Source organism: Marmota monax, unplaced genomic scaffold (assembly GCF_021218885.2).
Source record: "Marmota monax isolate L192 unplaced genomic scaffold, Marmota_monax_Labrador192_F-V1.1 WCK01_AAM20220418_F8-fsc00014, whole genome shotgun sequence".
NCBI classification, from domain to species: Eukaryota; Metazoa; Chordata; class Mammalia; order Rodentia; family Sciuridae; genus Marmota; species Marmota monax.
In genome coordinates, this window is record NW_026695222.1 from 14086050 (window position 1) to 14109838 (window position 23789).

Below are 23789 nucleotides of genomic sequence, written 5' to 3' on the forward strand. Positions count from 1 at the left end.
CTGTCTTCTGGAGTCCTACAGCGTGTCTAGCTGGCTTCCCCACTCCTTTCTCTATGCAGCTTTTTCTCCTTTTGGCAGTCACAGGAATTATTCATTAGAATGACTGTCATGTCACTCCAGTAGCTTCTATCACATTTGAAACAACTTCTCAAGTCCTTACCACAAGCATCAGGACATGAGGCCCCTGACTTGCTTTAGGTCTTGTTTTCTACCTTTTTTCTCATTTACTGTGCTGCAGAGACATAGGCTCCCTTGCTCTCCCCTCCCAAAATACCCCCAAGCCCTTTCCTACCACAGGGCCTTGGCACATGACATCCCTTCCAACTGCAGTGCTGTTCCCCTGGGTTCCTGTTTACCACCCTCTACTTGTTTCCCAGGATAACCTGCTGCCTCCTCTGTCTTTTCTCCCTTCACCCTGTACTTTCCACTTCCAACTTTGTATTGTCCACCCATTATTGTTGCCCTGTGATCCTCACAAGATTGACAGCTCCTTGAGGACAGGGACTTTGTGTGTTGTGCTCTCCGGTCCATCTCTAGTGCCTCCAACAGTGGGCTCCCAGCACATCTGTTGAACAAATGAGTGAATGAGAGCCTCAAGGTAAGCCTGAGTGGGGTGGTCGAAGGCTCCCGAATGTTGTTTCTGCGTGGGCTCTGTGACTTTCGTAGGAGGAGGCACCTACGACCTCATCTCCTTTTTATTTATTTATTTATTTATTTTTAATATTTTGTTTTTGTGTCATCTCCTTTTTCATCTTCCAGTGGGAATCTCTTTTGGGGCTTGGTTTTTCCTCCAAGTTGCTTAATGTCCCAAGTCTCATTCAGTGCCTTGGATTAGTGCCTCCTTGTGACGGACACTTGGTGAGACTGGAAAACCTGGCTTGGTGCCTTGCACACAGAAGGCACTGAATGAGTGTTGGATGGTCCCATCTCTCCCACCCGCCTCCATTCTTTCCTCTCCTCCATTCTTGTTGTAGACAGGAAAGTCTCCAGCTGGGGAGGCCAAGCTCTGGTCGAGGTCACAGATCCCAAGCTGGGGAAGTCAGAGGCCAGCCAGCCCACTTGTGTTCCTTTTCTTGTTAAGGCTGCCACAGGTTGTCCTTACCTCCCAGGCTCCCATGAACTTGTCTGACAAACTTAGAGGGTGGCAGTGGGCCAGAGGGACAGGTCCACGCAGTGGGCGCTTCCTGTGGAGGATGACTCCATCCATTCTCCCCTTGGGAGAATGACACTTGCACAGGCCCAACCTCATGGGTCCTTTCACGGACAAAGCAAATGCTCAAATGAAATGCCTTTAAGCATTTTCTGAGACAAGGGATGGCTACACTTTCCTGATCACCGGACCTGGGCTAGGACTTTGGGCCACTTCAATTTGTTCAAGCCATGGTCACTTCGTTAGGCTCCATCATCTCCAGGCCCCTCCAGCCCCTCACCCTGGCCATGTTCCAGGGGCTGGGCCTGGAATGCAGCTGTCCTCTGGAGGGTCTCCCACGAGGGCGGCTCTCTTCCCCAGGCTCTCCATCCCAACTGGTGTCAGAAGGTCAAGTTCATTTCCGATCTGAACCTCGTGGTCTCCTGTTCGGCCGTTGAGAAGTCCTCTCTGGTGCTGACAGTGTTGCCAGCCAAAGACCTTGAGAAACCCAGGTAAAGAGCACCTTTCCAGGCCGAGGCAGCGTGGCTGAGAGGGAGGTGGGCAGTGAGTGGGCCTCGGTGGGTGGGTTCACATCAGCCATGTGATGTCCCTGCCAGAGAGGACTCACCTCTGTGCTAGTGGCATCTCCGTGAGCAGGGCAGTGTCCTGAGGATCACACCATGCCTAGGCGCAGGCAGTGTGTGTCCTATGGGCTGACATAGGTCAGGAATTAGAGTGCACACTCTGGAGTCTGGTTTCAGTTATTGCTCCAGCCTCCACACCAGTGCTAAGAATGTGATAGTGTTCTTCTAGCCACAGCTCAGCACAGAAGCCAACAGCTCCTTCTTTCCCTCCCTTTCTCCCCTCCTTCATTCCTGTACTGGGGATTTAACCCAGGGGCACTTAGCCACTGAGCAGCATCCCCACTACCTTTTTTTTTTTTTTTTTTTTTTAAATTTTAAACGGTCTCACTAAGTTGCTGAAGGCATCACTGTGTTGCTAAGGCTGGCTCAAACTTGCAATCCTCCTATCTCAGCCTCCCAAGTTGCTGGGGTTACTGGTGTATGCCACTGTGCCCATCAAGACCATTCCTGAAGGAAGGAGTGAATATGAATATGAATTGGTTCAACTCTGTGACCCTCAGTTTGCTTATCTGTAAAATGAGTTAAGGAAAGCACTTACCTTAACTTAATAAATATCTCAAGGATTCCTTGAGGGAATAATGCTGTACGTGGAAAGTGTTCAACAACTGGTAGCATTTATTGTTCAGAGATGATTCCAATCATTTTTTTCATTCTAGATTCCTCTAACCCTGAGGAAATTTGTTTTTTTTTTATGGTACTGGGAATCAAACTCAGGGCCTTGAGCATGCTAAACAAGTGCTCTATCACCGAGTGAAACCCCCAGTCCCACCTTTCCTTTAAAAAAAAAAAAAAAATCTAGCCAGGCACAGTGGCTCATGTCTGTAATCCCAGGGCTCGGCTCCAGAGGATGAAACAGGAGGATAGCAAGTTCAAGGCCAATCTCAGCAATTTAGTGATATCCTGTCTCAAAATAAAAAATAAAAAGGGCTAGAGATATGGCTTAATGGTAAATTGCCCATGGTTTAAATCTCCTGAACCCAAACCAAAACTAAAAATCAGTTATTAGTTGCACAAGTGTATATTAAATGCATATCTATTTCAGAATCAAAGTGTTATAAATATGGTTGGAATCCCGTGGGATTCCCCTTGTCCCCATGGTCTCATTGTTGGCAGAAGCCTGCCGCCATTGTCATTTTGGCTCACACCTTCCTTCTGCTGTGTGGCACATCTCAAGGGTTCCCTCCTGTGGCGCTCCTTGGCTGGTTTCTCCTGCCCCCACAGCCTTCCCCTCGAGTCCTGGGCTCTGTGATGCTGGGCTCCTGAGCAGCCTGCACGATGGTCTGTGCCCCAGGCATGTCTTTTGGGGGAATAAAAGAGATTGGAGGTCCCTGTTGGGGAGTCGCAGGGTGTGACACGGTGCTAAGGGCCATGCAGGCCCTCACTGTTACTTTCTGCTGGTTGTTTCTCAGGAAAAATCCAGTCCTGAGGTCACAGGGCTCCTTGGGTGGCCTCTTCACTTTCCAGACAGGAGCCCGAGGTTCAGGGAGGTGCTGAAGACAAGTGACTGTCTTTGCTCGTTTGAGCCAGAGCTTGATCTCAGGCTGCTGTTCAGTCCAGTACCTTTTAGTCCCCCAAACTGTGCTCACTCTTAACCAAGTCGTGGGCTCACCCCAGGTGGGAGGGGCCCTGCGAATGTCTGGTGTGTGTGTGTGTGTTGGGGGGCTCTGTCTTGGCTCCGTGCTTTGAGCAGGGCGGGGTGGTGGGGCGTTGCTTGGCCCTGGTGGCTGAATGGTCTCTGCCTCTGTTCTGCTGCTCTACCATGTCCCTGATGCCTCAGGCCTTTGCCTTGTTCTCCTCTGCCTGGCGCGCTCCTGCTTTTTTGTTGTTTTTATTATGAAAACTTTCAAACATACACAGAATAGAAACACATAGCACTCCTCTTTATCATCACCTAGTACTTAGTCCAGGTGTCTCTTTATGATTATTTGGAATCAGATGTAAGCAGAGTTCTCCTGTGGTTTTGAGCAGAGGAACAGTGTGGTCTGAGGCATGTGTTGGACATGCTCGGGCAGGAATGCAGGTGGGAACATAAGTGAGGAGGCTGTTGCAGTGGTTCAGGCCACGGGATGACCCTGGAGTTGGTCATGGGTAGAGATGGAGGGATTGGAGTGTATAAATTTGGCAGGGGCGGGGTTAGGCTGGAGAGTATATTTAGACATACACACTCCCAAGACACCTTCTTGTCTGAATGCAGTACAGTGCCCTGGGCAGCAGGGGGCACCATTGACCACTTTCTGGTCTCCCATTTTTGAAGATGCTGTCTTGGTGTATGGCCTCTGAAGGTTGGGTCAGTCATTGCCAACCTAAACTCTTCCTCCTTTTCCTCTGCCTCCTCCTCCCCTTCCTTCTCCTTGTAATTGAACTTAGGGGGCCCTCTACCACTGAGCTACTCTACCACTGAACTAATGTCCCTAGCCATTTTTATTTTTATTTTGAGATGGGGTCTTGCCAGGTTGCTAAGGCTGGCCTCAAAATTGTGATCCTCCTGCCTTAGCCTCCCCAGTTGCTGGGATAATAGGCATGTGCCATTGTCTGTGGCCCCAGACTCTTCTTCTAGAGTCGGCCTCGATTTCCAAGGAGTGGGCCTGCGGGTCCGACTTCCCATAGCTGATCTCTGCGCTCTTTGGGTGGTTAGGGCCAGAAGTGAAGCTGGGGTAGGAGCAGCGAGGTTGAGGGGTGGGTCGGGAGCCATTGTCTAGAGGGTGGATGGACCCACAACACCTCCCTTTCGTTGAGGCCACTGTCATCTTGCACCCAAGCTGCTTGCCTTCTTAGCAGCCCCACTGCATGCCCTCTGGCCACTGTCCCTGCCTGCGGTCATCTGCAGGTCTCAGCAGGGGTCCTCCTGGAGCCTTCAGTGGTGTAGACCTGCCTCCTCTAGCTGTCCTCTCGTGCCCTCTCCTCCTGGGCCCCTCATGCCAGCCCCATGGCCTTGCACTTGCAAGGCCTCGTCCTCCCCCCAGTGCTCCTGTGGCCAGTTCCTTCTCCTCCGTCTCAGCTTCTCTGTACCCTCTTCGAGAGGTTTTCAAAATTAATGTGCCTCAGTTTCCCTTTGTCAAAGCCACCTCCTTGTTTCCCTTGCAGGACTTGCCACAATTTGTCACTGTTCCTCTCCCTGTCTCTATGTCCTTGCTGCTATTTCCCCCAGAAGGGAAGCTCCATGTGGCAGGGGCATCGTAGCGATGCCTCTGGAACCTGGCAAGGAGCTGGAGCTGGCAAGCCTTTGTTGAATGTGCGAGCGGATCAGCCTGGATTGTTCCTGCTAACCATTGGTGACTCTTCTTCCAGAATATTTTCTCTGCATATAAATGCATGGAGGGCCAGGTGTGGTGGCACGTGCCTGTAATCCTAGTGGCTAGGGAGGCTGAGGCAGGAGGATCATGAGTTCAAAGTTGCTGAGGCAACTCAGAGAGACCCTGTCTCTAAATAAAATATAAACATGCTGGGGATGTGGCTCAGTGGCTAAGTACCCCTGCACTCCATCCCCAGTACAAAGAAAAATGCATGGATCAAATGCATTCTGCTGTCATATATACCTATTTAGAATAAATAAATAAATAAATAAATAAAAACCCCCAAATTAGAATGGAAAATGAAATAAAAAAGTAAAATTAAAAAAAAATACATGGAGGAGGGCAGTGAATATGACTCGACCATAAATGAAATACACGCACTTCCATATGTTCTTCTTGAAGCTTTGATTTTTGGAGGAATCCTGTGGCTGTTGACATGAAGGGAGGGTTTGAGGGGGAGCAAGACCAAAGGTTAAGAAACCAGCTGGGACTGACACAAAGGTGAAGGCACCTGAGCTGGGCAGAGGCATGTCACCGTGGGCAGTGGGTAGGGAGGATTTGGCCTGATGGGATGACGGAAGCCATTGTGTCATCTGAGGTGACTCCCAGGTGGGCCAGTTCAATGGAGAAGGCTAGGGCGCTTTATGACAGGGCTCTTCAAACTGGGTTTTTAAGGGAACATCCGGTAGAAGGATCTGGCAGGCAGGATGGGTGTGGGCAAGAGGAAGCCATGTGGGCAGAGGCACAGAGCAACGTGTGAGGGCCTAACTGTCCTGGAACTCCTGTCTGGGTTCTCTGGCTCTCCAAGCCTTTTTCTTTCGTGCTGATCTCGGCCACTTCTTGCTGTACCCACTCAGCCTGGGGCTAAGTCCTCTACCCCACGCCAATTTGTTACCTGTGTGACCTTGGGAAAGTTCCTTAGCGTCTCCTTTTAGGGTCTTTGTCTCTGGCTCAGGGCCAGTGACACTCTTCAGGGTTGTGTGTGGGGTCCAGGTGACCCATAAGAAGGACCAGCATATTGGAGGGCAGCCAGGTCAGGACACTCTCTGGACCTGGGAGCCCTCACTTTTTTGATTTGTGTCCTGGCTCGGAAGTTACCTGTCCCAGTTTGGTTGATGTGAAAATCATGTCAAGTTTGCCCTTGACACCAGGCAAAACACTTTACAAATGCCAGGTGCTCCTCCTCCTTTGGAGCCAACAGTTCATGGAGGTGAGTGCTTCCTCCATGAACTGTTGGTCTGGCATTTGTTTTGCCCACAATGCTCAGCTCTGGGCAGCTTCTAGGGCGCTCTTCTCTCTGGTTGGAGAGGTGGTGCCTTTCCCAGGCCTCCCAGGAGCCCTTGCCTCAGCTCCCTCAGAGGCCCCTGAGGCTGCTGTTCCCTGCCCTGCAGCCCTTACCCCTTCCATGTTGTAGGTTCACAGTGCTGAGTTTAAGAAAAGGAGTTCTTTGCTTTGATTACTGCTCAGACAGGAACTTCCTGGGTGAGTCATCTTCCTGTCCCCCATAAGCTGTTGGTCCAGCATCCGGCCTCCCACAGGGCTTCTCTCCTGCTGCTCTTGTCAGCACTCATGGGCACCAGAAGGCGGTGTAATGAGGAAGGCTCTGGTGGGCAGGTGTGGGAGGATGGGGCAGGAGGGGCGGTGGTGGGTTGCAGGGATCCTCTCTGCATCTGGCAAGCCTGGTGGGCATCCGAGGGCTGGCGCTGGGCCTTGTACATCCAGTGCAGGCCCAGGGGCCTGGTACTCATTTCTCTACCCCAGCGACTGGTGGCTATGACTCCCACATCTACCTGTGGAACCCCTTATTCTCCAAAAAGCCTGTGTGGGTGATGAAGGGACATCAGACCTCCGTGATGCACCTCCTCATAAACAGCAAGAATAGCAGCATCCTCATCAGCATCTCCAGGGACAAGGTGCTGCTCTCAGTTCCGTTTCTTGGAGAAAGACACTGATGCTGGGGTAGTAATCTGGCTCAGCCAGCCCAGGGGACCCATGCTGGGAGGCATCTGAGGCCTAGAGGAACAGGGTAACGTCCCTCCTCAGCCAAAGGCCTACAGAGAGGTGCCTGGCATCACCATGAAGATCTTTGACAGTGCCCAGTAGAGTCCTGATCCCAGCTCACATCAGTCCACCAGAGCAGGGTTCCCATGTAGCCCAGTCTGGCTTCTTTACCTGAAAGAAAGCCAGTTTCCTCATCAATAGGCTGGCTCTTGAATGGTTTAGAGGAGAACAGGTAGTAAGAGAGCAGGCAGCATCTGGCACACAGTAGGTGCATGAGACATCTGAGTCCTGTCCCTGCTGGTCCCTGCCCCACCCACATCTGCACGCCTCAGCTGTCCCAGTGACCCCCTCCTTGGTCGCCCTGGCTGTCAGCCTGACTTGACCTTCCTCAGTGCCTGGGGTGAGGGGCATCACTTTGTTCAGGGGCAGCTGTTAGTTCAGGATGCTGCGCCTCCTTCTTGCTGCTCCAGCATCCTGGCCAACATGCGGAGGAGGCCCATGGCTCCCAGGGTCTCCTTCAGGAAACAATTTGAGTTTTCTGGCTCAGCAGATGGAGAATTTTCAGAGCCTTGGGTCACTGGGCCACCCTTCCCAACATGTCCTCACTCAGGCTGCTAGGGGACTCTCCTAACACCTGCAAACTGGTATCCTCACCTCTGGTGAGGGATCTGAGGTACGGGGTGGGTGATGGAGATGGTCCAGCTGACATCCTTGTGACAGCCATGGGAAGAGCTGGGGCGTGCACTGGTCTGGTTGATTCTAAGTCCATCCTTGTGTAGCTCTCTGAGGTGGCTCTGAGCAATGGGTCCTGGGGGGACTAACATGGGGCCTCTCTAAGGAACTTTCCTCAACCCAGGATGACTGCACTGGGGCTACTTTGGGGACACACAGGCCATTTTGGCAATTAAGTTTGTACCTACTCTGACTGTGTCCTAGGCTGGCTTTTCATGAGTGAGGCTGAAGTGGGAGCTGGTGGGGGTCTGGGTGGGGGTGTTCTGCAGGGTAGAGGCCTAAGGGAAAGCCCTGGGATGGAGCTGTGTTCTGCTGTCACTCACCTGTGGCTGGGCTATTGGAGCATAAGTGTAGACAGTGCAGGGTTGTCACCAGTGCAGGGTTGTCACCAGCACAGACACTTAACGCAGTGCATGTGTGTTAGGGGTGCTTGGGTAACGTGTCCCCGAGGATCCCCGACCATTTGCCTGTTTCCCACCCAGAACATCCGCGTGTGGGACATGCAGGACTACATCTGCCTGCAGTCCTTCTGCGGGAAGCTGTTTGCCCTGGGGAACTGCCCCATCACCAGTGCCTGCTTCCACGAGACCGACAACACCCTCATCTGCAGCACCTATTCCGTGAGTGTTGTCCCGGGAGGGAGGGACTCATGGCCACGGGCAGAGGGGGCACATCAGCTAGGGACACCCAAGAGTCTTCACATCCTTAACAGCAATCTTGAGACTGCTGAAGCTGCTGGCCTCCAGCTTGGCCTATGAGGTTCCTGCTCTCAGGCCTCCCTGGAAGGCAGTGTCTGGGCCCTGGCCTGCCTTCCTCTCTGCCACCGCTACCTCCGCTCACCCCCACCCCCGCATCCCTTGGGCTCTCCTTCTGGAACCGCTTGCCCCAGGTGGGGTCAGGAGTCCTTCCTGAGTCCCCTTGGCCCATCACGGTTGCAGGACTGTTTTTCCTACTAAATCATGAACATTAGGAAGGCGGGGCTGGGCCCAAGCAAGATTCTGAAGGAGAGGTCCTCGGGATGACAGGAAGACCCTGTGAGTGGTGACCACACTGGTACCTGCAACAGGTCCTGCTCCTGAGGGACAAGCATGAAAGTGGACTGTCCAGAGTGGTGGTGGGGCCTGGGACCAGTTGGGGCTGTGGGAGTAACCAGCAGCCAGTAGGCGGGGCAGTCCTGACTAGGAAGGAGAAGAGGACATCATTCGCGGTGGAGCTTCACCGAGTCCTCGCGCCCTCTGTTGGCTGGGCCACTCTAGCAGAAGATGCACATGTCCTCTTGTGCCTTTGTTGCCTCTCCCCACATAGCAGATTTTGAAGGAGGGTTGTGGGTTCCTCCATATCTTGCTGAGTGCTGGACCACCTGTTGACCTCTGTCAAGTTAGATCTTCCAGGTTCCTTTTAGTCGTCAAACATGGTTAACCTCCAGTTCTTTGTCAAGAGCTGAGAATATATGAATAAGACACTCCCTTGAGAAGGGAACCCTGATAGAGGATTTAGCCTCTCAGAAATGATAAGGAGAGAGGGACCTTGGACTTCTGCCTTGGGGTTCTAGGGACACTAGGGTTTGAGAGGCCTAGCTCTGGGAATGGAAGCCCTGGAGTAGGGAGAGTGGCCCAGGAGCCTCACTGGGTGCCATCTAGACATCTTGATGGAGTGATTTATGGGAGCCATCTCCCTGGGGCCAGTCACTGAGGGCCCATCTCACTGAAGGCAGAGCCCCTCTGACTTTCCTCACCTGCAGATTGGGATCTTAAATGGCTATTTGGAGTGTCAGCAGCCTATGAAAACAGGAAAGCTGTCAACTCACAGTGCAGCCGTGTGCAATGTCCTTTACAGCAAGATCTTTAAGCAGGTAAGTGATCAGGACTTACCTCCAAGGCTGGTGGGAGGGCCAGGTGACATGGGGCAGGACCCAGACCTCGCCATGTGCCCGGGGGTGCATTTGAGGAGCAGGCAGCAACCCTGCAGAAGGGTGGCCATGAGATGAGGTTTGAACGGCACCAACTGGTACCACACAGCTACCCTCAGCCCCTGGGCCATGGGCTGGCTGCCCGAGGCCTCTCTACATGAGTCAGCTGGAACGCTGGCTGTGGGGTGCTCTTTGGGGCTCCCAGCATAGTTCTTGTTCCCGGGCGCTAGTTTTTAGGGAAACTGTTGTTTGGCTCTATTTATTGTAGGAAGTGGGCAGGGGAAGACCCAGGTAGTGGGCAGCACCCTGGGCCTGAGTAGAGCTCTCTGGGCCCAGAGAGGCTGGGCACAAGGAATCCTTAATGAGAAACGGGAACAGAAAAGGATGCCAGGGCCTCGCCCACCCTGCTCTTGCCAGCCTGGGCCCTCGAGCCGGGGCAGCTGCATCTGCTATGGGGGTGTTTTTCTGCACAAGACCCACACTAGCTTCCTTCACCTCTCGTGCGTCAGGCTCTTCAGTGCTGTCGAATAGTTCCTGCTTTGTCTTTAAGTAAATCCAGGCTTCTCTAGATGTTCAGTGGGAGGGTGGGTCTGAAATAGCTTCACCTGCTTCTGCTGCGTGGTGACAGTTGTTGCAGCAGCAAGCCCTGGAGCCGCATGACCGTCCTCTACTCTCCGCAGAGGGTCCAGTTAGTATAAGTTAGGATATTCTTCCTTTCTTTACCTTCTTCTTTGTTTTCATCAGGATAATGATGCTTTAGCCAACATTTTTTTTTCTTTCCCTGAATCGAAGATTACTTTTTTCTGGATAGATTCTGAGTTAAGGAGACTTTACCTTCTAAAGTAAGAGCTGAGGAAGGCTGTAGCGCGGGAGCTGGCACTGACTTGAGGCATGGCTTGCCCTGCAGCAGGAGGGCCCTGGAGCCTGATCTCTGGGTGCGCGGAGTGCTGGGGCAGCACAGGCTGGAGGCCCTGGCATGGAGGTGCTGCTGTCCTGGTGCTGTGTTCCCCCACAGGTAGTGAGTGGCTGCCTGCATGGCACCGTGTGCGTGTGGGAGCTGTTCACCGGCACAAAAATGGTGGATTTCTCCGTGTCTGGCACACATTTTGTGGAGCTGACCTCCATGGCCCTGGACGAGTCCGAGCGGTGTCTGCTCACAGGTTTGCGAGATGGCACCATGAAGATGTGGAACTACAACAGCGGGGAATGCCTCCTGACCTTTCCCAACCCAGACAAGGTGGAGGTCAGTCTGGTGTGTTGCGGAGCCAGGGCAGGGCCCTCAAGCAGCTAACCGCAGCTCCTGGGCGCTGGAACATGAGTTTTATGTGTTCCTGAAAGGCCGTACCATCTGGGCAGACTCCTGTCCTCAACCTGCCTGAGCCTTGTGGCATCTTACGTCAAATAAAGACAGGCAATAGTGGCTGTCTTTATTAAGTTTCCACAAGTGCTCCTTACTCTCTAAATTTGTTAGCACTTCTTATTTCACATATCGGAGTTTTGGATTGCATTTCTAGCTGGGAAGGGGGAATGGGATTCAGAGTTACTGTACTCACCCTTAATTGGAAATACTTGACAAGGTCTTAGGGACAGTCTGTGGGTGTGACATAGAGCAAAGCCAGCCCTATGGGACTTGAGCCCTATAATGCAGTCCTTTAACCAACGCAGCAAGAATACTTGGCCAAGAAGACTGGGGTTTGGATGCTGGTCCAGATGCTGTCACTTAGTAGCAGTAAGTGACCTTAGCCAGGTCACTTGTGTGTTTCCATCCCTCCCTCTAGACAATGATCATGGGTACCTGCCCTCTCTGCTTCCTTTAAATCTGTCAAGTTCGATGGTCTAGGTCCATTAAATTAGATAATGGGACGTGAAAATACTCTGAAAAATGCATGCTGGCAAAACTCTAGGGAATCCTTATGACTGAGAGTTTTGACTTCTTGCTGGCACATTTAGGAAGACATTTGGGGTCCAGAGCCATGCTCTCTGAAGAGCTTTAGAGCTTTATTTTCTTTCATCTTCAACAGATTAGTGGACTTGTCCATATGAACAAAGCATACTACATGACGGGGTGGAGTAAGAGAATCACCAATTTCACGTGAGTAGCCAGCACGCGCAGTGAGGGGAGGGCAGCTGGGTGTTCTTGCTCTCTGGGTTCCTCCAGTCCTAGCTCCATGGTAGGTAATGGGCCACGCTCCATCTGCCCGACTGTCCTTTTCATTCGATACTCATTGAGGCTGATATGTCTAGGCCTCCTGCCAGGTTCTGGGTGATCCTAAGAAGCAAGTACCTTGCTTCTTCTGGAACATTTCATTCAGTGGGGGGGGGTGTCTCCGTCTGTCTGGGTTTTTATAATAGAATAGTGTAGACCGGGGTGGCTTATACACGACACACTTATTTTCTCAAGGTGTCAGCAGGTTGCTGTCTGGTGGGGGGCCCACTCCTTGTTCATAGAAAGCTCTCTTCTTGTTATATAACCGTACCAGGTTGAAGGGTGAGGGGTCTCTCTGGGGCTTATAAGGGCCCTAATCCCATTCCTAGGGCTCCACCCTCACGACCTCATCTCCTTCCCAGGCCCCGCCTCCTAATACCTCACATAAAGGATTAGATTTTAATGTATGAATTGGGGAGAAGACAAAGTTCAGTCTACAGCACTCCACCTCTGGCTCCCCCAAATTTGTGTCCTCTCACATGCATAAATTCTTTGGCCCCAGGGTTCCCCCAACATTGGTTCCTTGGTTGGCTGAGCTAGATTATTACCCGCAGTGTTGATATCTTTCCCAAAGAATGCAACTAGTGTGGGGAGGGTATACGGGGCATGTTCCATGAGGTGGCACTTTTTCCAGCATCAACTTTAAAGTCTAAGCTCAGTCCCCATCTAAATATTATCTAAATCAGCATGAGACTCAAGGTGAGGCCAGACTTCCTCAGCTGTGACCTGTGATACCAACTTGTAGTGTACTTCTGAAATACAACCATGGGACCGGCATGGAGTAGATGAAACGGAGCAATAGGAGAGAAGAAAGGAGTGGCAGATTATGAACAAGTCCAAAACTCATTAGGACAAACTCCTTCAGACCTTAAGACTTTAAGTAATCCTCTTTGGCTTAATATTCTCGTCTCCAGGCCCACTGGGGTGGAGGTCCTGCTTTCAAGACTCACTGGGAAGCCATCCAGGTAGAGGTTGGGCCCCTGGTCTCCAGGCAGCCTGCCTCCATGACTGTGTAGCCCTGCTGCCTTGGTGGCTCTGTTCTGGGGCCTGCTCCTGCAGTGGTTCTCTGCGTGGCTGGGGCTCTGGGGCTGGAGTCTGAGCCCGTGACTCTGCTGGAAGGCTTTGCCCTTTGAAATCCAGGTGGTGGGAACATTTAGGCCCTCTTGGCTCTGCTGTATATGGGCCACACTGTAAATGGGGTGGCCAAGGAGCATGGTGCCAGAGTGGAGGATGGAACCTGTGAGGTGAGGTGACTGTGGAGGGTGATGTGATGAGGCCACCCTTCTTCTGCTGAACCTGTGGTCGGGGAACAGTTCTAATCTTTGAAAAACGACCTTTGGGGTCGTTTTTCCATTGTCTTGGAGAATAATTGCCTGTCTTCTGTTGAGCTGGCTGGTCCTTTCCCATCTCCTCTTCTGACACATCCCAGCAAGCTTGCTTATTTCTGTCAATAGGGAAAGGCTGTGAATTTTGGCTTCCCTCATGTCCTTGGTGGGGGAGATTGCTGGGGATCAAACCCCCGGCCCTGCATGCTCTAGCGTTTCTTAGAAGATCTACCTGCCACAAACCCCAGAATGCAAGCACGGTTCAGCCAGGCTCTGCTGCTTTATAAAAAGGAGGGCTTTCCCTCCAGTTTCTAGGCACATGTCCCCATTTCCTCCTGAGGCCTCATCAAAGTGGTCTTTATCATCCATATTTCTACCAATGATCTGCTCAAGATCACTTAGAGGTTTTTGTGTTTTTTAGTACTGGGGCCTCACATATGCTAGGCTGGTGTTCTGTCACTGAGCCACATCTGCAATCCCCACTTAAGATATTCAAAAAGATTGAGAGCTGTGGGTATAGCTCAGGATAGAGCACATGCTTAGTATGTGTGAGGCCCTGGATTTGATTCCCAGCACTGCAGTTAAAAAAAAAAAAAATATATATATATATATATGTGTGTGTGTGTGTGTGTGTGTGTGTGTGTGTGTGTATATTTATTTTTCCCCTTATAATGCTGCTCTTTTCTGTGTCCTCATCAGAGTCACTCTTAATGGACCAGGTGTGGTCATGAGGGCTTTTTCTAGCATACACCTTGACACTTCCCACCCCTGCCTAATTCTTCAGTTCCCAAGCCATGTGTGCGTGTGTTCTCAGGTGTTTTCACAGCAGCAGCTCCTTCTGGTGCCAGTTTGTCTTGGCGTCTCAGACAGCTGTAACTGGATACTGTACCATGGGTGGCTACAAGGAATGGCAATGTATCTTTTATAGTTTGGGAGGTTGGGAAGTCCTAGATGAAAGCACTGGCTCATTTGGAGTCTGAGGAGAGCCCACTTCTCATTACCAGGTGGCCATCTTCTCATGGTCACCTTACATGGTGGAAAGGGCAGTGTATTTCTCTGGGCCTTCATTTCACAAGGACACCAAGCCCATTCACAAGGGCAAATCACCTCCAAATTTCCTCACATTGAGGATTATGGGTTAACTTATGGATTTGGGGGAATATGAACATTATAAATCAAATAATTTCATTTATGAAGTGTTCTGAGTGCTGTGAAAGAAGAAAGCCGAGGTTTCTATGGGGGAGGTAGAAACATGGCTTTGACTTGGGGGTGTCAGGATAGCTGAGCTGAGGTGTCTGGGTGGGGTGTGATCTGAGGTACTTGGGGCAGAACACACATTCCAGGGGGTAGGAGCACCAGGAACAGGCCCTTCCTTTTCAGAGGGCCTTTGTAGGGTCATGATTTCCCCCTTTAAGCCTTAATCTTTGCCAGGTATCTGAACAGGGGTGGATTAAGACTATCTGTAAGCCCCAAAGACAGCTGTTATACAGTAAGCATGTAGTAGATGCTTAGGAAATGAGGTCGGTGGGCTGGGCTTCCAGCCAGCGCCTACACCAGAGAATGTCTTCCTCTGAGTTGGCTCCCCAAATCATAAAGGCCAAGGTTTCCCCCAAAGAGCATTAAAGGCTGAGCTCTCGGCCCTCCTGCCTCTGGCCACGTGCACAGGTTCCACAAGACCAAGCCGGTGCTCTTGTGCTACCACTGGCAGACCTTCCACACGGAGGATGTCCTGAGCATGGCCAAGTACCAGCACCAGTTCCTCGGCACCTCCTCCTACAATGGGGACATCCTCTTCTGGAACGTCAACACATTGAAGCCCGTCCTGAGATTCAATGCATCCTTCAGCCCCTTGCCCTTGAAACCCAAGAAGGTATGGTGGTGGCAGGGGGAACGCTCGCCTCTCACCCTTGTCTCTGCTGAGGGCAGCCAGCCGCAGGGGGGGACAGGGAGGGTAGGGGGCACCTGGGAAGCAGAGGGGAGGTGGAGCTTGTTCTGGAGAGGCAGAGAGCCACAGATAGATAGCAGTTTCTGTTTATCTTCATGTGACTGAAGAGAAAACTGAGTCTCAGAGAGGGTCCACACCTTTCTGGAGGCCACACAACGCACAAGGGGTAGATCTAAACTTGGGCAGTCCGCCCCTGAGCTGGTACTGCTCCTGTCCTTATTAGGTGTTGCATAGACTGCTCAGCAGGCTTGGGGAGGGAATTGGGGAACCTGTGTGGTCAGAGTTACCATGTCTTGGCAGACTAACGCTGGAAGGGACTTTAGGGGTTATTTCCTCCTTGGGTTTCCCAAGTGTTTTGGGGAGGGGTGCTTGAAAGCTCTGCCAAGTTGGGTGGTGCTTCCCCAAGAGCAGCTCAGGATATTTTTGGTTTTGCTTCAGTTTTGAATCTGTTTTATCCTCTGGAAGTCCCTAACATTACGCACAACCATGACAATATTTGGAACTCACAGTCCATTTTATAGATGGGAAGACTGAGTTCCTCACAGGAGCAGTGTCCTGCCTGTGGGCACTCATGGTGTCAGTGGTGGGCCCAGGGATGGGGTTAGAGGTTTGGTCTGATGTCTTTAAAGGGACAAGGTTTCTAAGAGCAAACCATGGGTGCCGGAGGGCCCTGTGGTGCCCGCCTGGATTTCTCTCTAGATGATGCAGAGCCTCAGGGCTGTTTTCTCCCTGGCACAGGTGCTAACTGAGGGGTGCCTGGCTGAGAGGCACTCCAACAAACCCTGCATGAAGCAAAAGAAGTGGGTACACAAGGTGCCCCAAAAGTCCTCCAGGGTGACAACCAATGCCAACCTGAGGCGGAATCTGGTGTCAGCACCCCCTGTGATGAGCCACTCATTCTCCCCCTTGCTCCCAGGACACCAGAGATCCTACATTCCTGTGCCCTACAAGGTGGGAGAAGCGCCCGCTATCTGCGTCTTTCTTGTTGTGTTTGTGTTCTTATTTGGATGCACCTTTTCAGGGTGACTTCACCATTAGCCCACTTGTTTTGAGATGGCCAGAGAGCAGAGTCCTTCCCTGTCCCAGACCTACTGCATCTGATCCCCCGTGCTGCAGCAGGACAGACCCTGCTGCCTTCCAGGGCAATGCCAGGCCAGGCTCAAGAGTCTGAAGACTGAGAGTCAGGGCCTGCAGGAAAAAACCCTGGAAACCTGAAGTTGGGTATTAGATCCTGGGCCGGTTCTCAAGCTTGAGCCCCCAGCCCCGGCCCAGGAGTGAGCACAGACCCCCTGGCTGCTCCAGCAAGCCTTGCCTCCTTGCAGACCAGCCTGCAAAGGGGTGAAGCAGAGTTGCAGGCCAAGTACTTCCTTCCTTCTCTGAGCTATCTTGGCCCCAGGATGGACCCTTCCAAGGTTGAATGACTGTTCTGTTCGGGGGGACAGGGAGAAAGCAGGAGGAGCTACTTCTTTTGACATCAGGAGTGGCTGGCCTTGGGCTTGTAGCAGTGACCACAGTATCCCCATGATGAGCACAGGGATCTCTCATGTGGTGCTCGAGGAGCCACTGTGTTCATTTCCATAATCAAGGCCTAATTCCAGCTCCTGGGTGATGAGGCTTGGGTGAGAAACACACCTTCTCCAAGTGCATGATCATTGCCAGGCATGGGGCAGTGTAGACCAGCCCAAGCGTGATCGGCTGGGACATACTTTTGCTAAAATGCATACACTTTATATACTGTGAGACACTCAGGCCATCTTTGAAGGCTCAGGGTTACCCTGCAGTTAAATCTTCTAGAGCAGTGGGGCCTCGGGTTCCTTGAGCCTCACTTTTAACCAGAGTGATCACTTCCAGGACAAAGGAAGGGTCTTCTCCAAAGACAAACTCAAGTCTCTGTCCCAGAGAGCAAGACTGCAGCAGTCACTTAAAATGTTGATTCCCTAGCCATCCGCATGTCCTAAGGCTCAGGACCCACCAAATAGTCCACTGGACTTTTCCCTACTGTGGGAGGCCACGGGTGGCTACTCTTTAATCATCCACCTGATCAATACCCTCATGGTGACCCGGGAGACCTATTTTTCTTTCTAGATGCTTCTCAGCCTTGATAGATCCGGGCTGGCAAGAGACACCTTTACCAAACAGTCAATGTACAAAGAGGCCCAAAGGAAAAAGGGGGAACTTCAGAAGAAGCTGCTGCTGCAACAGTCCAGAGCCTCTGTGGAAAAGGTCGCTGTGCTCAGCCAGGGGCCAGGGGCAGGGGGAGGGGGCGCAGGGTGTGGCTAGGAAAGGCCCCAGTGCCCAGGGAGCATTCTGGAGTCAGGGTTTCTGTCTGGGAACAGCTCCTCAGGGTGGGTCAGGGAGAGCCAGGGATGTGGGTGGTGTCCCTCCTAGTTGGGGGCTTGGGCTGGGGAGGGGAGGGTGTTGGGTACCCCATGCAGGTGGGGCTGGCTCTTTGTTCTCTTCTCTTCTTCTTCTACTTTTCTCTGTCTGACCCTGGATGCCCCTCCTGAAAATGCACTGCATGTTCATGTTAGGGTGCGGCAGGCCTGTCCCTTCATCCAGCTGCAGGGACCAAGGACTCAGAAACAAGGGGCAGGTGATACCTTCAGAGCTGGCCCTGTGGTGGTGGGGTGGGGATCTGGGAGGAGCTCATTCCCCCCTTCAGGTTATGAATTTTCTTCCAAAAATACCTTTAAAAAACTTTTAAAAAGTAATAATGCAAGTTAATAAGAAGAAAACAAGTATGTATTGGGGCGAGGGAGGAGATCCCGGATATATCTCACTCCTGATAAAGAGGGAGACCTAACAGTCTTCAAAGCCTGAGTTCTTTTAACTCTTTGGATGGCTACTGTTGGGAAGTCCTTGGGCTTTTTGCTTGGCCTGGTGGTCTAAATATAATAAAGATTTGTGTCATGAATCTTGATTGGATTTGTGTGACTGACCCTGGTGGTTTCTGTGTGAGGCCGCCCTCTTCTGAGGCTGACCTCCACCCCTGGCTTCTAAGTGCCCTTCTTCTTGCTCCAAGAGTAGCCATGTCCCTTCTCTCTGGGAGTTGGGTGGTTGGTTGAGAAGGTCCAGCGCTTTTGGGTCACCCCTGGTTTTGATACCACTGGTGACCAGTGTCCTGCTCCCTCATGGTTGAAGCATAACATTGGAGAAGCCCACCGAGGGCAAGCATACGAAGCAGGGGTTATTTAAAAGGGGGTAACATAGACTTTTCCTGGGAGGGAGAAGGGGGCCGGAGCTGGTGGCCTGGTATCCCAAGCAGCGAGGGTGTTCTGCCCTCTTATGTGTCCTAGGCTTCCTTTGTTCTCCTTTCTCTCTGTCCTTCCTGCTAGCTCACACCTTGGTGGGGGGATGGCCAAAAGGTGAGAAGCAGATGGGCTATAGGGGCCAAGTTGAAGTGCTCTGGGCAGGAAGGGGGCTAATTAACAACTCCCTAGGGAAGGGACAATCCCTGAGACAGATTACCTTAGCAGCAGGTTGGAGCAGGGGCAGGTTATCCTCTGAAGGAATTAACTTTTCCAGTCCCTCTATTCTCTGGATCTGACTCTTGCCTGTCTGCCTGTCTAATTCTGGCTTCAGTTTTGGTTCTAGTGGAAGAAGAGCTCAGGTTGGGTGGGGCAATGATGCCTTGGCAGAAGGGTCTTGCCTGTGGTCTTCCTGTCCACCGCTTCTATCTGACCATCTTGGAAGCAAGTGTGACAGGGTACTGGGAAGGCAGCCAGCGCAGGGGGCTAAACTGTGCCCCTTAGAGCCTGTTGATAATGCATATGCCCTGGCCTTCTCAGTAGTGGTCAAGGACCTTTGGTCCCCTGTGTCTGGGGCCACTGGACTGAGCAAGCTAAAACGCCCAATAGGAAGTGGGCTAAGTATCTTGTTTTGGACTCAATGGCAATAGGGATAATCAAGATTTTGTTGTTGTTGTTGTTTGACAATATGTTTTGGGGACACAAAAGCCATCACACTGTAAAGTTATGACTTAGCAGAAGTGGTAAGGCCTCCAGTTCCCTGCCTGATTGGTTCTGCCATATGATGGTGCTCTCAGCTTCCAGCAGGAGACAGCCAAGAAGCTCTCTTCATGCTCACTGTGCGGAGTGGCTTCTTACATGGCCCCATGTGGGCCTCAGGAGTGACATGTAAGGCTCAAGTGAGCAGAGGGGGGATTATCAAAGGGATGAGCAAAGCAAGACTTGAGAAAGAATTTGGTTAAAATACTCTCTCAGCAGTTGGCTAGAAAACATGGGTATTTTGCTGTAGGTTTATGTGAGTGGGAATGAGCTCCTTCCTCAAATCACTTTGAGTTACTAGGTCTTGAAAATTTCTGTTGGAGCCTTATGACAAATCAAACCAAGGGGAAGGAACAGGGAAGTACTAGGGAATGAAATTGTGTATTTTGTTTTCAACAAACATTTATTGATCTTGTACTATGTGTCATTGTAGCTATTGTGCTATTATCACTGTAGCTACTGAGGACAAAGCCATAACAAAAACCACACTCAAATCCCTGCCCTCAAGTAGCTCATAGTCTAGTGTGATGTTTCGCATCACCAGCTGAGTAGAAAGGGACATCTAGGAAATTGGGGACCAGGTTGGTGTGGTGACTTGCCCAGGTCCCAGAGGAATGTGTGACAGCAGCCAGAGTAAATGCTGGCTTGCGGCTGTGCCGAGCCAGGCCTACTTCTCCCGCAGATCATCTTCCTGCAGACCAGGCCTCGCCAGCCACACACAGCTGCCATGCTGAGCAGCTGCATCGACGGCCACATCTACGCTTGGTCCATCCACGGGAATGGAGGCCTGCTGGGCAAGTTCCCTGTGGACCTTAAGGATAATGGGGATGTGGTTGTGGGTGCCATGGCCACTGATGAAAATGACTGGATCCTCATCACAGGGGATTGTAAAGGACACATCAAGGTGAGGAAAGACTGTTGAGATTGGGGGACTGGCATCAGTCAAATGCTGCCCACCCCTTTGCTCCAAGGTCCTTATCTACCCCCTGCTTCCTCTGGGTACTGGATTCATTTGTAAAACACTGGGGGTGGATTACTTAGGAGTCCCTTCCTGCTTTGGCCTGGGCACCAAAATGGCCACCAAAAGGCCCTTTCAAGAAGCCTTTCTCTGTGATTCTTCTGCTCCACTGTTATCTTACATCTCCATCCCCAGCCAGGTGTCTCAGGTGATCAGCTGTCTCAGGAGCTGATTTTGTGCTTTATGGGGCAGGCGTGTCTCATCCTTGAGCCAGTCACATGCCTGTGCTGGCTAATCAAGGGGTGTGGCTGAGAAGACCCTAAGGCCATGGTTATAGTCTGAAAGCTAGAAGAACTGCTCCTAAAGAGTAGTTTGGGAAGAGCCCACAGAGCAGGATTGGGTCAAGGGCTGCTAAGTCAATAACCCACACTTTGTGCCTAGATCTGGGACATTAAGGATTACTGCATACTTATCCACCAGCAGCCACTGCATACCAGTGAGAGCAAGATCCCCATTGAAACAGAGAACAAGTTCCGGATCTTGATTCCTAAACGGTTCCAAATGAACATCCCACACTACATTCCCTTGAAGGAGACGGAGGTAGGAAGGTTACTGGAGGGTCAGTCAGAAGAATGTCCCCATAAGGAGCTGGTTCACTTACTGAGATTATGACTCTACTTATGTGGAAAATTATTATTTTTTGGATGTTAATTCTTTTCTTTTAGTTAAACAGTAAGTAGAGTGTATTTTGACATATCCTACATCCATGGAGTGTAACTTCCCATTCCTGTAGCTACTGTGGTCGTACATGGTATGCAGTTGCACTGGTCGTGTTCCTATATGACCATAGGAATGTTATGTCTGGTTCATTCTACAGTCTTTCCCGTTCCCAACCTGCTCTACTCCCCTTGCTCCTCCCTCTTCCAATCAGGTGAACCTGCAACCCCTGCCCTCCAACCTCTTGTGAGTCAGCCTCCACACGTCAGAGAGAAGATTGGACTTTGGTTTTTTGGAATTGGCTTATTTCACTTATCTTGACAGTCTCCAGGTTCCTCCATTTAAATGTAAATGCCATAATTTCATTCTTCCTTAAGTCCTTTGTTTATTTTTAAATTGGGTTGTTGCTGTTGAGTTGCTTGGGTTCCTTATATATTTTGAATATTAACCCTTTATGAGATGTGTGGTTTACAATTATTCCCCCCCCCCGCCCCCCACCCCCAACATACACACACACACACTCTTCTGGGTTTCTTCTCCCCTTGTTGATCGTTTCCTTTGTCGTACAGGTTGTCAGTGTGCTGTAGTCCCACTTGTTTATTTTGCTTTGGTTCCCTATGTTTGGGGCCATATCTAACAAGTCATTGCCCAGACCAGTGTTCGCCCTAGGTTTTCTTCTAGTAACTTTACAGTTTCAGATCTTATGTTTAAGTTTTTAACCCATCTTGAGTCAATATTTGTATACAGTGTGAGATAAGGATCCAGTTTCATTTTTCTGTATGTAGATATCCAGTTTTCCCAGCACTATTTATTGATGAGACTGTCCTCCCCCATTGTGTGTTCTTGCCATCTTGGTCAAAAATCATTTGTCCATAACTGGAAATGTACCTGTAGGCTGTCTGTTCTGTTCCAGTGCCATGCTATTTTGATGATGGGAGCTTTACAATATATTTTGAAGCCAGGAAGTGTGATGCCTCCAGCTTTGTTCTTTTTTAAACTTTTTTGTAATTGTGGATGGACAGGATGCCTTTATTTTATTTGTTTATTTTTATGTGGTGCTGAGGATCGAACCCAGTGCCTCACACATGCTCAGCAAGTGCTCTGCTACTGAGCTACAGCCCCAGCCCCAAGCTTTGTTTTTTTTGCTCAAGATGACATTGGCTATTCAGGGTCTCTTGTGGTTCTATGAAATGTAAGGATTGTTTTTTCTGTTCAATGACATTGAAATTTTGATAAGAATTTCCCTGGATCTGTAGGTTGCCTTGGGTAGTATGGACATTTTAACAATCATTCTTTTTAAATTTAGTTTGTATTGGTATCTATTAATTATACAGAATAGTGGATTTCATTGTGGCCTGTCCATTTGTGCATATTGTTCTTGATTAATTATTCCAACCCATGAACCCAGGCTATCTTTTCATTTATGTTTTTTTCCCCTTCAATTTCTTTATTTTTTTTGTTTTTTAAATTTTTTATTGTTGGTTGTTCAAAACATTACAAATTTCTTGACATATCATATTCCACACTTTGATTCAAGTGGGTTATGAACTCCCACCTTCACCCCATACACAGATTGCAGAATCACATCAGTTACACATCCATTGATTTACATATTGCCATACTAGTGTCTGTTGTGCTCCGCTGCCTTTCCCATCCTCCACCATCCCCCCTCCCCACCTCTCCCCTCCCCTCCCCTCCTCTCTCTCTACCCCCTCCACTATATAACCCTGAGGGTCTCCTTCCATTTCCAAGCAATTTCCCTTCTCTCTCCCTTTCCCTCCCACCTCTCATCCCTGTTAAATGTTAATCTTCTTCTCATGCTCTTCGTCCCTACTGTGTTCTTAGTTACTCTCCTTATATCAAAGAAGACATTTGGCATTTGTTTTTTAGGGATTGGCTAGCTTCACTTAGCATAATCTGCTCTAATGCCATCCATTTCCCTGCAAATTCTATGATTTTGTCATTTTTTAATGCAGAGTAATACTCCATTGTGTATAAATGCCACTTTTTTTTATCCATTCGTCTATTGAAGGGCATCTAGGTTGGTTCCACAGTCTTGCTATTGTGAATTGTGCTGCTATGAACATCGATGTAGCAGTGTCTCTGTAGCATGCTCTTAAGAGAGGTAAATAGGGAGCCTACACCCTGGGAACAAATCTTTACTTCTCACACTTCAGATAGAGCCCTAATATCCAGAGTATACAAAGAACTCAAAAAATTAGACAATAAGAGAACAAACAACCCAATCAACAAATGGGCCAAGGACCTGAACAGACACTTCTCAGAGGAGGACATACAGTCAATCAACAAGTACATGAAAAAATGCTCACCATCTCTAGCTGTCAGAGAAATGCAAATCAAAACCACCCTAAGATACCATCTCACTCCAGTAAGATTGGCAGCCATTAGAAAGTCAAACAACAACAAGTGCTGGCGAGGATGTGGGGAAAAGGGTACACTTGTACATTGCTGGTGGGACTGCAAATTGGTGCAGCCAATTTGGAAAGCAGTATAGAGATTTCTTGGAAAGCTGGGAATGGAGCCACCATTTGACCCAGCTATTCCCCTTCTTGGTCTATTCCCTAAAGACCTTCAATTTCTTTAATCTGTTATATAATTTTTAGTGTATAAGTTTTCTATGGATAAATTTACCCCTAAGTATTTTTGTTATTGTTGTTGCAATTGTAAAGAGGGTTGTTTTATTGCTTTCCTTTTCAGATATTTCATTATTAGTGTTTAGAAACACTACTGATTTTGTCTGTTGATTTTGTATCTTGCAACTTTACTGAATTCATTTATTAGCACTAAGAGTTTATTTTTGTTGTTCTGTGGTAGAGTACTTGCCTAGCATGTTTGAGGTGCTGGGTTTGATCCTCAGTACCTCATAAATATAAAATAAAGATATTGTGTCCACCTATTACCA

At 50.1% G+C, this 23789-nt stretch overlaps 1 protein-coding gene across 1 annotated transcript in view; it reads left to right on the forward strand.

Annotated features, from left to right (window-relative positions):
* Nucleotides 1–23789, forward strand: part of Efcab8 (EF-hand calcium binding domain 8) — a 68724-nt gene that overhangs the window by 22324 nt on the left and 22611 nt on the right. The window contains 12 exon segments of the mRNA XM_058575443.1: nt 1511–1641; nt 6481–6548; nt 6828–6979; nt 8282–8419; nt 9541–9651; nt 10724–10951; nt 11730–11800; nt 14905–15109; nt 15923–16135; nt 17270–17407; nt 19874–20095; nt 20591–20749. Coding sequence (XP_058431426.1) covers nt 1511–1641; nt 6481–6548; nt 6828–6979; nt 8282–8419; nt 9541–9651; nt 10724–10951; nt 11730–11800; nt 14905–15109; nt 15923–16135; nt 17270–17407; nt 19874–20095; nt 20591–20749 — 1836 coding nt within the window.